The sequence below is a fragment of the Oncorhynchus masou genome, chromosome 7 (assembly GCF_036934945.1).
Source record: "Oncorhynchus masou masou isolate Uvic2021 chromosome 7, UVic_Omas_1.1, whole genome shotgun sequence".
Lineage (NCBI taxonomy): Eukaryota > Metazoa > Chordata > Actinopteri > Salmoniformes > Salmonidae > Oncorhynchus > Oncorhynchus masou.
Window position 1 is genome coordinate 21631873 of NC_088218.1, and position 16431 is coordinate 21648303.

At 44.1% G+C, this 16431-nt stretch overlaps 1 protein-coding gene across 1 annotated transcript in view; it reads left to right on the forward strand.

The window, feature by feature from the left end:
* The window catches only part of LOC135543493 (gamma-aminobutyric acid receptor subunit alpha-5-like), a 33146-nt gene that overhangs the window by 8900 nt on the left and 7815 nt on the right, over positions 1 to 16431 (forward strand). Inside the window, exons 6-7 of the mRNA XM_064970800.1 lie at positions 4865 to 4947; positions 15328 to 15471. Of these exons, the coding sequence (XP_064826872.1) occupies positions 4865 to 4947; positions 15328 to 15471 (227 nt within the window). The remainder of the gene's footprint in view (positions 1 to 4864; positions 4948 to 15327; positions 15472 to 16431) is intronic.

A 16431-nucleotide genomic window follows, 5' to 3' on the forward strand; every position in this document is an offset into this window, starting at 1 on the left:
GAGTTGAAAGTCCGTGTGGCCCAGCAACAGCCCCAAAACATCACTGCTCTAGAGGAGATCTGCATGGAGGAATGGCCAAAATACCAGCAACAGTGTGTGAAAACCTTGTGAAGACTTACAGAAAACGTTTGACCTCTGTCATTGCCAACAAAGGGTATATAACAAAGTATTGAGATAAACTTTTGTGATTGACCAAATACTTATTTTCCACCATAATTTGCAAATAAATGCATTAAAAATCCTACAATGTGATTTTCTGGATTTTTTTTTCTCCATTTTGTCTGTCATAGTTGAAGTGTACCTATGATGAACATTACAGACCTCTCTCATCTTTTTAAGTGGGAGAACTTGCACAATTGGTGGCTGACTAAATACTTTTTTGCCCCACTGTATATGAGATGAGTAATGTAGGATATGTATGCATTATTAAAGTGGCGTTATTTAAAGTGATTAGTGATACCTTTATTAAATCCATTTATTACATTTATTAAAGTGGACAGAGATTTGAGTCTGTATGTTAGCAGCAGCCACTCTATGTTAGTGATGGCTGTTTAACAGTCTGATGGCCTTGAGATGTTTTTCAGTCTCTCGGTCCCAGCTTTGTTGCACTTGTACTGACATCGCCTTCTGAATGATAGTAGGGTGAACAGGCAGTGGCTCGGATGGTGGTTGTCCTTGATGATCTTTTTGGCCTTCCTGTGACATCGGGTACTGTAGGTGTCCTGGAGGGCAGGTAGTTTTCCTTCAGTGATGTGTTGTGCAGACAGCACTACCCTCTGGAGAGCCTTACGTTTGTGGGCGGAGCAGTTGCCGTGCCTCGTGGTGATACAGCCTGACAGGATGCTCTCGATTGTGCATCTGTAAATGTTTGTGAGTGTTTTAGGTGACAAGCCAAATTTCTTCAGCCTCCTGAGGTTGAAGAGACACTTGCACCTTCTTCACCACGCTGTCTGTGTGGGTGGACCATTTCAGTTTGTCCGTGATGTGTACGCCGAGGAACTTAAAACTTTCCACCTTCTCCACTACTGTCCCGTCAAAGTGGAGATGCTGTTTCCTGAAGTCCACAATCATCTCCTTTGTTTTGTTGACGTTGAGTGAGAAGTTATTTTCCTGACACCACACTCCGAGGGCCCTCACCTCCTCCCTGTAGGCAGTCTCATCATTGCTTACCACTGTAGTGACGTCTGCAACCTTGATGATTGAGTTGGAGGCGTGCATGGCTACGCAGTCATGGGTGAACAGGGAGTACATGAGAGGGCTGAGAACGCACCCTTGTGGGGCCCCAGCGTTGAGGATCAGCCCACACCACCTGGGGGCGGCCCGTCAAAAAGTCCAGAAACCAGTTGCACAGGGCGGGGTTGAGACCCAGGGTCTCAAGCTTAATGACAAGTTTGGAGGGTACTATGGTGGTAAATGCTGAGCTGTAGTCAATGAACAGCATTCTTACATAGGTATTTCTCTTGTCCAGATGGGATAGGGCAGTGTGCAGTGTGATGGCGATTGCGCCGTCTGTGGACATATTGGGGCGGTAAGCAAATTGGAGTGGGTCTTGGGTATCAGGTAGGGTGGAGGTGATATGATCTTTGATTAGTCTCAAAGTACTCCATGATGACAGAATTGAATGATACGGGGCTATAGTCATTTAGTTCAGTTACCTTAGCTTTTTTGGGAACAGGAACAATGGTGGCCATCTTGAAGCATGTGGGGACAGCAGACTGGGATAGGGATTGATTGAATATGTCCGTAAAGACACCAGCCAGCTGGCCTGCACATGCTCTGAGGACACGGCTAGGGATGCCGTCTGGGCCGGCAGCCTTGCGAAGGTTAACACGTTTAAATGTTTTACTCACGTTGGCCACGGTGAAGGAGAGCCCACAGGCTTTGGTTGTGGGCCGTGTCAGTGGCACTATATTGTCCTCAAAGTGAGCAAAGAAGTTGTTTAGTTTGTCTGGGAGCAAGACATCGATGTCTGCGACGGCGCTGGTTTTCTTTTTGTAATCCGTGATTGACTATAGACCCTGCCACATACGTCTCGTGTTTGAGCCGTTGAATTGCGACTCTACTTTATCTCTATACTGACGCTTTGCTTGTTTGATTGCCTTGCGGAGGGAATAGCTACACTCTTTGTATTCGGTCATGTTTCTACTTGCCTTGCCATGATTAAAAGCGGTGGGTCGCACTTTCAGTTTTGCGCGAATGCTACCATCAATCTACGGTTTCTGGTTAGGGAGGTTTTAATAGTCGCAGTGGGTACAACATCACCGATGCACTTGCTAATAAACTTGCTCACCGAGTCAGCGTATAGGTCAATGCTGTTGTCTGAGGCTACGCGGAACATATCCCAGTCCACGTGATCGAAGCAGTCTTGAAGCACTCGTGCGTCAAACTAAGTAACATAATAGCACAAATATCCCCTTTAAGCTAGGTATATGTTTCTTTGAATGGGCTGCGTTTTTCAGACCATGTGACATCCCGAAAAATCGGTCTTCTCACAAAAACCTCTGTAGCGTCTGAACGATTTGGGCTACAAACTAATAAGACCCCGCTATGGAAAGGAGGTATTCTCACAAACACGATGGTGTTCTCCGTTTTGGATTTACGATCTCCGCAAGTGTCACTCGTCTGAAGGTAACTGGTAAAAAAATAAATGAATGGAAGTATGGAGTTAGTTTTGTGCCAACAAAAAAAGGCGGTTAAATGTGTGTCCAAAAAACAAAAGTATTTACTTACTGTAGCTTTCTTATATCTCTTAGATAAAGTGTGTCAAAATCTTATTCCCCCTTTTATTTTTGGACTGTCTGTTTGGCCATTTATGATTGTGTTATTCAATGTGTTTCTATAGGCTATAGTAGTAAAGACCAAATTAAAATTTTGGGGGGAATACCTACAGGGGTCCTACAATTCCAAATCAAATAGCTAAATGATCCATGGTCTGACCATCTTAAAACAATTCCATATGTTAGCTGAACCTCCCCCACCCCACCAAAGGCTTAGACTTATCGAGGATAATTTCGGAGCTCTGTGTCTGAAAAGCTAATGCTACGCTCACTGAAATACACCCAGCCATGATTCACAAATGCCCCTGAACTGGTTTGGTTACTGTTGTTGTCTGTGTGTAGGAGGTAACAAAAGCCTCTGCACAGCTATTCTACTCAGCCCAGCTCTTGGTAACGTAGACAATTTTCTGTTCTTTTGTTCTTTGTGATGCTGTATTTTGTATGTTATCAGACACTGACCAATATGTGGCAGGTTAGATTAAATATTCACCATTGAATTCATAATAGACAGGAACAGAAAGTGATGACAACCAATAGCAATCATACGAATAGATCAGGACTTCCTGGTATCATTTTTAGGAGGTATCAGTTAGTCCAGATCAATACCACCCACTAAAATCATCTTAATGCCAGATAAATAGATGAACCATATTAACCCATTATAGCCATGTGACCGGGCACCATTTGGCACGATCAGGCATCGCCGTCGCTGGAATCAAAGTCTGATGAGTGAAAGAAGAAGAAGAAGAAGCAGATACCAGGCCCATCATTTTAAAAAAGGTAATAGATTTCCCAACGACTCAGGAAATGAAACATCAGGACGTTTCTGCTTTTAATCGCTCCGGTTTTTACTACTGTCTCCTAATGTATTTCCATTACCAGGAAAGAGATTAACGCGCTACCTAGATTTATTGCATGGTCCAGCCTTTCAGAATCCACCGACATCAGGGGAGGGCTCCTTCTCTCCAGTGGAGATAATGACTAAATGTGATTGCATTCTCACCCCCCCGATTCCCGAAACATTAGCCCGAGAGCAACAGAGTTTTCAGAAACCTTCAGAAGAGGTTGAAGCAAGTGAGCATCATGCAGTATTCTTATATCCAGAGCAAACTGTACCTCTGATACAGGAAATATGCATATTAAGAAACTAGTGCAGTCTTTTTGCCATGTTCATTCCTTTGAGGTGCACTGGTGACATCAACACGTAACAAGTAAATGTTATAATGTTAATCACACAAGAAATGCAGGTGCATAATTGTAAATGCAAAATAAATGAGTAATGGGGATGATTTAGAATAGATGGCACCTGTTACATGTAATTTGAGGGGGAATTTGTAGCCCTAATTCTGAAAGGGAAAAAGGCAGCTCTCTATGCATGGACCTACATTAGGATATAGCTATTCAAACCTGTATACCAATATGCTTTCCTTGTGAGACAGAAAATCCAGTTCTTCAATTTCCAGTCCTGCAGTTTCTCTTGTAACCACATGATGGCAGCCTTCCCTGTTCACAATACAGACCAATGAGAATTAGAGTTGGTCTTCCTATGATCCAATAAGATCTTAAAACATGTCAGCTGTCTTTGACGCAACATAAGCAAAGTAATAACATTGAATAAGGATGCAGTGAATTGAACACAACCGGAGTCCATATGGTCCTCAAGGACGAGAGGTGGCCTCATTTCATTGTTTTATCAACGTGTTTACATGTGTCACTATATGTGGTTACTTTGTGGACATGTTCTCTGTGAATACACTCTTGACGGACAGTACATGGGGGATTTGAAGTGAATGACAGCTGGGAATTCACAAATAATACAACCACCACAAGATGGCAGTATATTCAAATGTAATGCCATGTGATTGGCTCAGGGTGAATTCTTGGTGATTCTGTCTAGAAATACTACAAGGGAAAAAAACGGCCTGTGATGTAATCGTACTGGCATTGTGCTATCTATGCAACTAACATTAGCACTGGAGATGAAGATGTTGATGATGACGGCAGATTTGAAATAACAGGATTATGATATGTAGTATATCTGTAGGGGATTTGGGTTTATTGTCTTGATCTTTTATGTCTCTCTCTAGGTTAACCATATCGGCAGAGTGTCCCATGCAGTTGGAGGACTTCCCAATGGATGCTCATGCTTGCCCTTTGAAGTTTGGAAGCTGTGAGTAAAATTCCATGTGTTGATATTTAGTGTATTACTCTTTGCCACATGAATAATACAATGGCACAGATCCCATACGTATAAACATTACTAGGCCCAGACTTCTTATGATCTGAGTATGAGTCAATGACAGCACTATTTATCAAACCTCCAACTCAGTAAACTACCAAATCAATTCCTTTAAAGTGACAATTGAGCTTGCACAGAATTATGTAGGATGGTACCTATGGAACAAGGGAAGAACCACAGAATCCAGCCACAACGAAGGCGCTGCAATAAGGAATGACCTGAATCCTGAAACCGGAGGAGCTAAACCTGGTTCAGTTAAACTAGGTGGAGGGCCAAAAGGTCTATATCCTTTAATCAAATTGCTTGTCCTTAATTACCTTTCATAACCTGGTCCTTAATTACCTTTGCTAACTTGGCACGTGTCCTGTGACCTCAGCACCTGGGCTATCCTACTGTACCACCTCGCCAGGGCTCCCAGGGTTGTATTATCATTTACCAATTAGACCTAAAAGCAGACTATGGTCAGGCAGGGCCATCCCCTAGACTTTTTGGGGGCCCTCTGCGAGATTTGGTTGGGGGGCCACCATGCCTCGCTGGCAAAACTTTTTGGTGGCCCCCCTCTTGACGGCAGAGAGAAAAAGTTAGAGTTAAAGTACAATTCCACACATTTTGCCATGGGGCATAGAATTTCTTTTGCAATTTTAAAGCACATTTTCTGCAATTCTACACATTTTGCTGTGGGGCGGAGAGAACATTTAGCAATTGTATAACTAATTATATGCAGTTCTACACATTTTGCTATGGGGCGGAGAGAAATTTTAGCAATTGTATAACTAATTATATGCAGTTCTACACATTTTGCTATGGGGCGGAGAGAAATTTTTGCAATTGTATAACTAATTATATGCAATTCTACACATTTTGCTATGGGGCAGGGAGAATATTTAGCAATTGTATAACTAATTATATGCAATTCTACTCATTTTGCCATGGGGCGGAGAGAACATTTAGCAATTTTATAACTCATTCTATGCAATTCGACTCATTTTGCCATGGGGTGGAGAAAAAGTTGCAGTTTTGCAGATCATTTCCTGTAATTCTACACATTTTGCTATGGGGTGGAGCAAATTATTTGCAGTTTTAAAGATAATTTACAGAAATTTGACACATTTTGCAATGACTTATGCCATGTTAATATAATATTTGAGTGAGAGTGACTAACAAAATCAATGGCCCTTCGTGCCTGGTTGGTAATTCAGCCATGATTACTACATTTACATTTTAGTCATTTAGCAGACGTTCTTATCCAGAGTGACTTTTAGCTGCAACTATGGTTAAGTTCCTTGCTCAAGGGCACATTGACAGATTTTTCTCCTCGTCGGCTCAGGGATTCAAACCACAACTGTCCGGTCACTGGTCCAACACTCTTAACCACTAGGCTACCTGCCTCCACTACAACAAGTTTAAATAGCTGGCTAGACCTATATAATGCTGACATGGGCTAATTGAGAGACTGGCAGTGACTGGCATAACAAGAAAATAAAAAATTGCTTACGCAAAACCAAGTTTCGAAATGTCGCCCCATGTATTCTGCTATTCTAACGGGTGTTGCCTGCCTGCCTGTTTTAAGTGCTGGCCTGAAATAGCTCAGCTGTACTTTGACCTTTTAGAAGTGGACATCGCAGATGGATAGTCCCAGGGAAGCTAATAGGAATGCCCTGAGCAGGGTCACGCCATGCCACACTATAGTAAACCCTGGGCTTTGTCACACCATAGGACGTATATAGCCAGATTAACTAGCTGATTGAACTGCCCCTACAGGTGTAGGATCTTAAGTTGATCACTCTTTTGTTGCGGAGATATTTTTCTGCTCAGCAGGAAATGGAAACTTGTAGTGTATTTGAGTTTTAAAAAGCCTTCTAAAGTTTAGAATTTCACTTTGAAATTACAGACTAGGTTTGTCCTAACAAAAAAGGCCAGACACTCGGAAAACATTTGCATTTGAGTCATTTACATACAGAGCATACCGACACAGCTACTACAGTATAGCCAGTTGTCTGAGCACTGTGACCACAGGCTCTATTTCTCATTCCATCACCCACACATCCCACTTCACCACCAGATAAAACTGCTTTCCTGCGCAGCCGAGCTCACAGGGGATATGAAGGATGATGGAAAGTGCATCTTGCCTTTACTCTCTTGGCCCACAGTTGACCTTTTTTTCAAGCAGCACAGAAAAACTAAGTCTTATCAAATAATGTTCATGATAAGTAGGATGGATGTGGTAGGGTGTGGGGAGGAGGGAGTGTGTGTATTTTTGTACAGATGTAGGATTGTAATTTGGTCACCCTATTGCAGGACATTTAAAAGGTGTAGTCTATTTAAGAGTTAAAAATGCTTATGAAGTTTGTCAATACCAATTTGACATTTTTTGACTTGATTGCCCTAATGAACAATGTATTGCATTAATTCCATTAATCATAATCCACTTAATAATTTATATTACCTGTTACTGCAGGATTATTTTCCTGCTATAGCAAACTGGAACAAATTAAGATCCTACGTTTGTATAGGTCTGTGGAGTAGCATGGAAAATGTCTGACCTGGCCATGCTGCTGCTGCTAAGACGAAATTCGGGGGTCAATGCAACGTCATATTTGAGACGTGGGATCTCCTTCTTATGCTTTTTTGACTTACTACTGTATATTGTATTGATAGCCGACACTCTTTTTAAGATTAACTCATAACTAGTGTACTGTACTACAAGGAACAATAAAATATTGAAATCACCAGCAAATAAACATCACAGGTCAAAAATGTGCCCTTTTGACACTATTCCACATCCAAATTCATAAAATGGTTAAATTGATGTTAAAACTATATCGTGATGCGGAAATAATCTACAAGAGTGCTGTAATAAACAGTCATTGAAGTCTGTGGAATGATGACACTCAAGACTCTCTCAGTCTTCAACCGATTAGAGCTGTGATGAACTGAAGTGTTTTTAGTAGCTGGGTTCTCTATTGTCGTCCATGCATTACTAACACAAGGTTATCTGTATGGAGTAGAGATGGAGAGTACAGAGGGCCATATGCGTCCCAAGTGGCACCCTATTCCCTATATTCTGGTATAGTGAATAGGGTGCCATTTGGGACCTGGGCACAGCCTCTTTTGATAAACAAAGCTGATTTAAAATGGGTTGTATACTACAGGCAACGCTCAATCAGTGCATTGCTGTATACCTGGTGTAGCTCTTTTCTATTCCCATGGTCAAGTAGGGGTTTTAGACGCTGTAAAACCATCCTATTGCTATTATGGACTAGCACACTCTCCTCACAGGTACAGTAGATGGCTCAGGTTTTCAGATTAAGATGTATTGGTGCGTGGACAGTATGTAAACAAAGATGATATCAAATCTGTCCATCGTTTAATTTGTTCATTTGTTTGTTCATTCGTTTATTCATTTGTTTACTCATTCATTCATCCATTAATTCATTCATTCACTCATTCATCTATCGCAACTCCCAATGTTCATGTTATGTAATAGATGGGTGTGTACCGTGCAATCTTAAAGTCAGTAAGAGGTTGCCGTAAAGTTGGCATATGTGAAGGCCCCGTCTGCCAAATCCTTTAGCTCTACTACTAATTCATGGTATTCCCCGCATCATTATCCTTAAGGCTTCTAAACCCACCCAACTTTACATTTTGGCCCTGGCTTTCGGCTAAAGCCATCCAAGAAGTCTGACTGTAAATAGCAATCCACTAGGCATGGCCAGTAGTACCAGTACTACAGCAAAGAGCTATGACATGCTATTGAGCTTGGTTGCTTAGTTACTGCACTACACTACATTGATCCATCACTTTCTTTTTCTTTGTTCTTCCCACCCAACACACACACACACACACACACACACACACACACACACACACACACACACACACACACACACACACACACACACACACACACACACACACACACACACACACACACACACACACACGCACACACACACACGCACACACACACACACACACACACACACACACAGTCCTTACATGACAAATGCCTTTAATTTTCCTCCTACAGCTAGGGAGAAACGCTCGTTTAGTCCCTAGAAACATTCACAGTGGACCTCATTTTGATTATTTTCTTTAATCCAGAGACACTTTGTCATCCGGGGGATTAAACTACAGTTATTCTTTTCATCCATAATTAGAGAAAAAAAATAAAAGATAGATTTTTTTAGATTTTATTACATGGAACATGGAAATGAAGTAGAAATGAAGTAGACTGGTACAGTGTATAGCCTTGAAGTACATGACTCACCCTCACATTTTCTTTCTCTCTCTCAGTGTTCTCTCTCTCTCTCTGTTTCCTTTTCTTTCTTCCAGGCTCCTGTGGCTCATCCCTTTCTTAACCTAGTTCTCTAGGCCTTTGTGTTTTTCTATTTTGTATACAGACCATCTACAAAAGCTGAGGAATCTATAGAGATGTAGGATATTAATTTGATCAACCTGTTGCAGATGTTCAAATGTCCTGTTGCTGTAGGATTATTTTCCTGCTATAGTAAATGAAGATCCTATGTCTGTACCTCCACTCATTCCCCATGGTCCTGACTGGCCCATTAGTCCTCACGATCCACCTTCCTCTGCATCTCCCTGCATGCTTAAAGAGACCCAGGCCTCACATTGATAGCAGACAGGAAAGGTGCTGTTTCTGAGGTTTCTCGCCGAATGTTGGCCCTCTATTCTCAGGACAGGTGTGGTTTCACATCAATATCCCCACCGTTTCAACAGTGACAGTGTTCAGGAGAGGAACAGCTTGCCAGTTGTTTCAGTTTAAATTAGGCTAACACCTCTGATAATGCGTAAATCCTTCATCTGCACTTGATTGAATTCTTTTGTTGGACTGCAGGTACTGTCCTAGCCAGCGCTTTCCTGAATCCCGACAGTAGGTTACGGACTACCCTAAAGGTTGCAATTATACTTTACATACAATATAAACGCAACAATTTCAAAGATTTGACTGAGTTACAGTTCAAATCATGAAATCAGTCAATTGCAATAGCTTCATTAGGCCCTAATCTGTGCATTACCATGCTGAAACATGAGCTGATGGCAGCGGATGAATGGCATGACAATTGGCCTCAGGATCTCTTCACTGGATCTCTGTGCATTCAAATTGCCATCAATATAATGCAATTGTGTTCATTGTCCTTAGCTTATGCCTGCCCATACCATAACCCTATCGCCACCTTGGGGCACTCTGTTCCCAACATTGACATCAGCAAATTGCTCACTCACATGACGCCATACACAGGGTCTGCGTTTGTGAGGCCGATTGAACGTACTTCCAAATTCCCAAAACGACGTTGGAGGCGGCTTATGGTAGAGAAATTAACATTCAATTATATGGCACCAGCTCTGGTGGACATTCCTGTAGTCAGCATGCCAAATGCACGCTCCCTCAAAACATGAGACATATGTGGCTGTCACACTGATCTGTTTCACCTGTCTTGTGCTTGTCTCCACCCCCCCACCAGGTGTCTCCAAGTTGTTCCCATATCCCCTGTGTATTTATACCGGTGGTTCTGTTTGTCTGTTGCCAGTTCGTCTTGTCTCGTCAAGCCTACCAGCGGGTTTTTCTAGTCCCTGTTTTCTAGTCCTCCCGGTACCAACCTTTTCTGCCTGCCCTGACCCTGAGCCCGCCTACCATACCATTCTGCCTGCTCTAACCTCGAGCCTGCCTGCCATCCTGTACCCATCTGACTCTGACCTAGTTTATGAACTTCTGCCTGTCATCGACCTGCCACTTGCCTGTCCCTTGTCTATTAATAAATATCAGAGACTCAAACCATCTGCCTCCTGTGTCTGCATTTGGGTCTCGTCCTGTGTCGTTATAGAATGAACTGGCCATGACTGACCCAGCAGACTCGGACTAGCTCCTCAACACTGTCTCCCTGCATGGAGCCACCATTGGGAGAAATTAGGAGCTACTCCAGAAGCTTATGGAAGTACATACTTTGGCAGAATGCAATGACCAGGGTTTCAAATCATTACTGGAGCAATTCCGTGGACTATCTATCAGGCATCATGCCACAACTGAGACCTCCGGGATGCTCAGTAATCCCCCTACCAGTGGTGATTTTGTCCAGCCTACCCCGGCGATGGGCGCCTACAGGAACACAGGAGGGAGAGGAGGTCTGTTCTCGGCTACACTCGCTCGTCCATGGCTGCTTTCTCGCCTTCGAAGAACCCCGGAAGTCCCCGACGCCTGCATTCCCGAGAGGATCCGAAGTCACCTGAGCCCCCTCGGGAAACATCGGTGACGGGCGATTCGTTTACTCCAGAGCCTATGCAACTGGGCAGGGCTAGATTGTCGTTTAAGGAACAATTACGTAGGCTGAGCTCCAACTGTTGCCTGTATTGTGGTTCTACAGGGCATTACATATCCACCTGTCCAGTAAAAGACCAGGCTCATCAGTAGGTACGCTGGTGAGTATGCTGGTGGGCCATACTGTGCGTCTTATAACTCCTATTACTTGTACACCTTTCCATGTTATCCTGCTGTGAAGTAATTGGTCTAAATCTCTCCGGGTGATCATTGACTCTGGGACTGACGAGAACTTCATGGACGCTACTCTAGTATCTGAGCTGGGTATATCCATACAAATCCTCTCCATTGCCATGGACGTCAGAGCACTGGACGGACGCTCCATTGGCAGGGTCACTCACAGTACGGTTCCCACTAACATGCGAGTGTCGGGCAATCACAGTGAGTCCATACAGCTTCTACATATTGAATCTCCCCATGTTCCTGTCATTTTGGGATTTTCACGGCTCCAAAGGCACAACCCCCTGATTGACTGGACCACTGGTCCTATCCTGGGTTGGAGCCTGTTTTGCCACTCACATTGCCTTAAAGTGGCGCAGCTGGCCCAGGACATCCTCCTGCGGGCTCTGGAAAAGCATTGTATATCTCTGCCATTCACGCGGAGTACCAGGACCTCCTGGAGGTTTTCAGCAAGGCTCGCACCAACTCCTTTCCTTCGCATCGCCCCTATGATTGCGCCATTGACTTTCTCCCGGGCACCACACCGCCTCGTGGGTGGCTGTATTCTCTCTCTGGCCCTGAGACCAAGGCCATGGAGGAGTACACTAAGGACTCTCTGCCTGCTGGGAGCATTTGACCTTCTGCCTCCCCTGCTGGCACAGGTTTCTTCTTTGTGGAAAAGAAGGACAAGACCCTCCGCCCATGTATCAACTACCAGGGCCTCAATGATATCACTTTGAAGACTCGTTACCCTCTACAACTCATATCCTCGGCTTTCAAACCTCTCCAGGGGGCAACCTTCTTTTCTAAGTTGGACCTTCGGAACGGCTACCACCTAGTTCGGAAAAGGGAAGAAAACGAGTGGAAGACCGCTTTCAACCCAGCTAACGGACACTATGAGTACCTGGTCATGCCGTTTGGACTCACCAACGCCCCTGCAGTTTTCCAGGCCCTGGTCAACGATGTGCTCTGTGACATGCTGAATCGGTTTGTGTTTATCTACCTCAATGACATCCTTGTTTGTTCCCGTTCTGCTCAAGAGCATGTCTGACAAGTCCTCCAGCGCCCCTTGAGTTGTTTGTGAAAACTGAGAGGCGTGAATTCCTTTCGCTCCACTATCTCTTTTCTGGGATACGTCATCGCTAAAGGGAACGTTCAGATGGATCTTGACAAGGTGAGAGTGGTGGTGGATTGGCCCCAACACCCATGTAGAGTGCAGCTGCAATGTTTTCTGGGATTCACTCATTTCTGGGATTTCCCATCTCTAAAATCCTTTGTCCCACTGTTCTGTTGCTTCTCTTCGTATACATCCCATGGTTCATGTGTCTAAGATTTGTCTCACAACCCTTTGTCTCCTGTTTCCAGGCCCCACTCCCCCTCCCCGTCTCTGTCTCATTGATGGCCATCCGGCATATGTGGTGAGACGCCTGGTGAGTGTTCGACCTCGGGGCAGGAGTTTCCAGTACCTGGTTGACTGGGAGGGTTATGACCTGGAGGAGAGGTGCTGGGTCCCTACTAAGGACATCCTGGACCCGGCCCTCATCGTTGACTTTCACAGCCGGCATCCCGGTCAACCAGGTATGCGCCCAGGTAGGACGCCAGGTGGCGCCCCTAAAGGGGGTTACTGTCACATCCTGATCGGTTTCACCTGTCTTGTGCTTGTCCCCACCCCCCATCAGGTGTCTCCAATTTGTTCCCATTATCCCCTGTGTATTTATACCGGTGGTTCTGTCTGTTGCCAGTTCGTCTTGTCTCGTCAAGCCTACCAGCAGGTTTTTCTAGTTCCTGTTTTCTAGTCCTCCTGATTCCGACCTTTTCTGCCTGCCCTGACCCTGAGCCCGCCTGCCATACCATTCTGCCTGCCCTGACCTCGAGCCTGCCTGCCATCCTGTACCCACCTGACTCTGACCTGGTTTATGAACTTCTGCCTGTCTTCGACCTGCCTCTTGCCTGCCCCTTGTCTATTAATAAATATCAGCAACTCGAACCAACTTCCTCCTTTGTCTGCATTTGGGTCTTGTCCTGTGTCGTTATAGTGGCATTGTGTTGTGCGACAAAACGGCTAATTTTAGAGTGGCCATTTATTTTCCCCAGCTCAAAGTGCACTTGTGTAATGATCATGCTGTTTAATCGGCTTCTTGAAATGCCACACCTGTCAGGTGGATGGATTATCTTGGCAAAGGAGAAATGCTCACTAACAGGGATCTAAACAAATTTGTGAGAGAAAAAAAGAGAGAAATAAGCTTGTTGTGTGTTTGGAAAAATTCTGGGATCTTTCATTTCAGCACATGAAATATGGGACCTACACTTGACATGTTGCATTTATATTTTTGTTTAGTGTAGAATGTACATGGTAAATGTCTGATGATTGGAAATTTGATAGTAACAATGCTTTTGTTTATTAATTTAAAAAAGAAAAATAGATACATTTGTACTTCAAATGATAACTCTCTGTCATGAGTAGTGGTTTCTGGCTGTAACAGATCGCCAAACTCTTCATCTTCATATTTTGGTTTATAGTTCATATTTGACATGCACCTACCTGATCACAATAAACTATAGCTGACCTGACCTGACCTTTGTATTACTGATCGAACCAGACTGTTCTATAGATATCCTCAATGTTGGCAGGCCGTTGTGTTCTCTCTTGAGTCAGTGTTTCAGGAGAGGAGCCAATGCAACTCCTTGTGGATGTCATGAGTCTTTAGGGCTTAGCCCCAGCTTTAGAGTGAGCTCCACGCTGGACCCTCCTGTAATCCTCTAGGTAAGAGGGATGATGTCCTAAAGGTGGAAAATCAACACTGAGAGCTGACACGAGAAATCATTCCCTTTTAGATTAATTGGGAAATAATTTGATTACAGATCACCAATTTGAGCGAAAAGACTAGTAGGCTACAATCTGAAGCTGGTGTTGGTGTGTTTGTGTGTTTGTGTGTGTCTGCCTGCCTGCCTGCCTGTCTGTCTGCCTGCCTGCCTGCCTGCCTGTCTGTCTGTCTGTCTGTCTGTCTGCCTATCCGTCTGTCTGCCTATCCGTCTGCCCATTTGTCCATCTGTCTGCGTATGCATCCTTGTCTTTCTGTATGTCACGATGCCTGATGACCCTCTCTGCTGTGGCAGAGGCGTAATTTGGACCAGACCTTGGGGGTCAGCGTTAGCCGACACCCTCAGCTCCAATCAGCCACTGTGGGTGGCTATGTGATTAACAAGCTGTGTTGCTTTGCAAACATGTGCTCAACCACAGCTCAATCTAAGCCTGAAGCCCCCAGAGGGGCAAAGCTGGCAGTGTCCCTTACTCTGGTCTATACTGTACAGCTCCTGGGGTATTGTCCTACTATGGTAAAGGAAAAGAGATTGGGTATAGCCATGTTGTCTCTTAAGCTCTGTTCTTAGAGAGAAAACCATTCACCACATAATCCACAAACGCAATGGGTGCCTAGCTGTACTTAACACAGCAGGATCAGAAGCAACTTTTTGGCACTGAGACTTTGCATTTGCTCAGTAAATCAACTAGGACACCAAACCACGATGTAGTTTCACTTAGAGTAGGATATGAGGAACCTTGTGTCCTGGACATAAGTAACAAACTGTTCCGTTCCTTTTCCATCATGCATTTCATTCGTACACGACGTCGGCCTACCGATATGTGTTGCCAGAAGAACGTTTAGTCCTAGTAATAGCTTCATCCTAGTTTCGCTTGACTCAACATCTGAGCTTCAACTATGACTTTGGTCTGAGACTTGCTAGTTCCTGATATGTGCCCTGGCCTGTATAATATCTCATTAGCGCCCTCACGGTGTCCCGTTTCTCTCTTTCAGATGCCTATCCAGTCTCTGAGGTGGTGTACCTCTGGCAAACCGGTGCTGCCAAGTCTGTAGTGGTGGCAGAAGACGGATCCCGTCTCAACCAGTACCACCTGATCGGCCAGACCGCAGGCTCTGAGGACATCTACACCAGTCGAGGTGAGGTATATTCTCAAAAAAAACTTTTTCAGCTCTCTTCCAATATCCACACTAGCATACCCTAGAATTAAGCAATGTATTACGGTATGCATTCTAATTGGTATGCACATATGGATGTTGGAATGGAATGTAGCCTGAGACATTTTGATTTAGAATTGTACCCTTTAGGTATCAAATAATATATATAGAAAATGTTTGATAAAATATTGTATTTTGGCCTTTACTACTATAGCCCATAGAAACGCATTGAATAGCGCATTCATAAATGACTAAAAAGACAGTGCAAAAATGAAGGTTTTGAAGTGTCTGTCCTATATCTAGGAAACATAAGAAAGCTCAGGAAATATTTGTGTTTTTATGGACACATATTGAACAACCCTTATTTTTGTTGGCACAAAACTACCTCCATACTTCCATTCATTGTATGGGTTACCTTCAGACGAGTCCTGTGACACTTGTTGGGCTAGTAGGGCAAAACAGAGAGTCTCACCTTTCCATAGAGGGGTCATCTTAGTTGGGTAGGCCAAACCCTTCGGACGCTACAGACGTTTTCGTGAGAAGACCGGACAAAGAGGGTTGTCTCATGGTCTGACAAACACAGATGTAGCTCGGCCACCTTCCACCGCAGGTGCGGAACGTTGTCCATAGGTGGACACGGTGGGTTAAGATACAGCTCATGCAAATATCTATCTTAAGCTGACCGATTTTCATGGGGATTCTGTTATTATGTTACTTAGATTGAAGCACGGGTGGGTCAGTAGAATCTTGAATATTACGTTGGGGGAAATGAATATTTTGGGTGAAGGTATCCTATCCCTTTGAAATGTCATTTTTAGTCTGACTGTACTTCGCTGTAGGCTAGCGGGGGGGGGGGATATTTTTGGAGAAGGAGCAAGAGCAGAAAGGAGCCAGCTGTCACTTAGGCTACACATGGACTCACTTATTCCTGTCCTGAGCTCC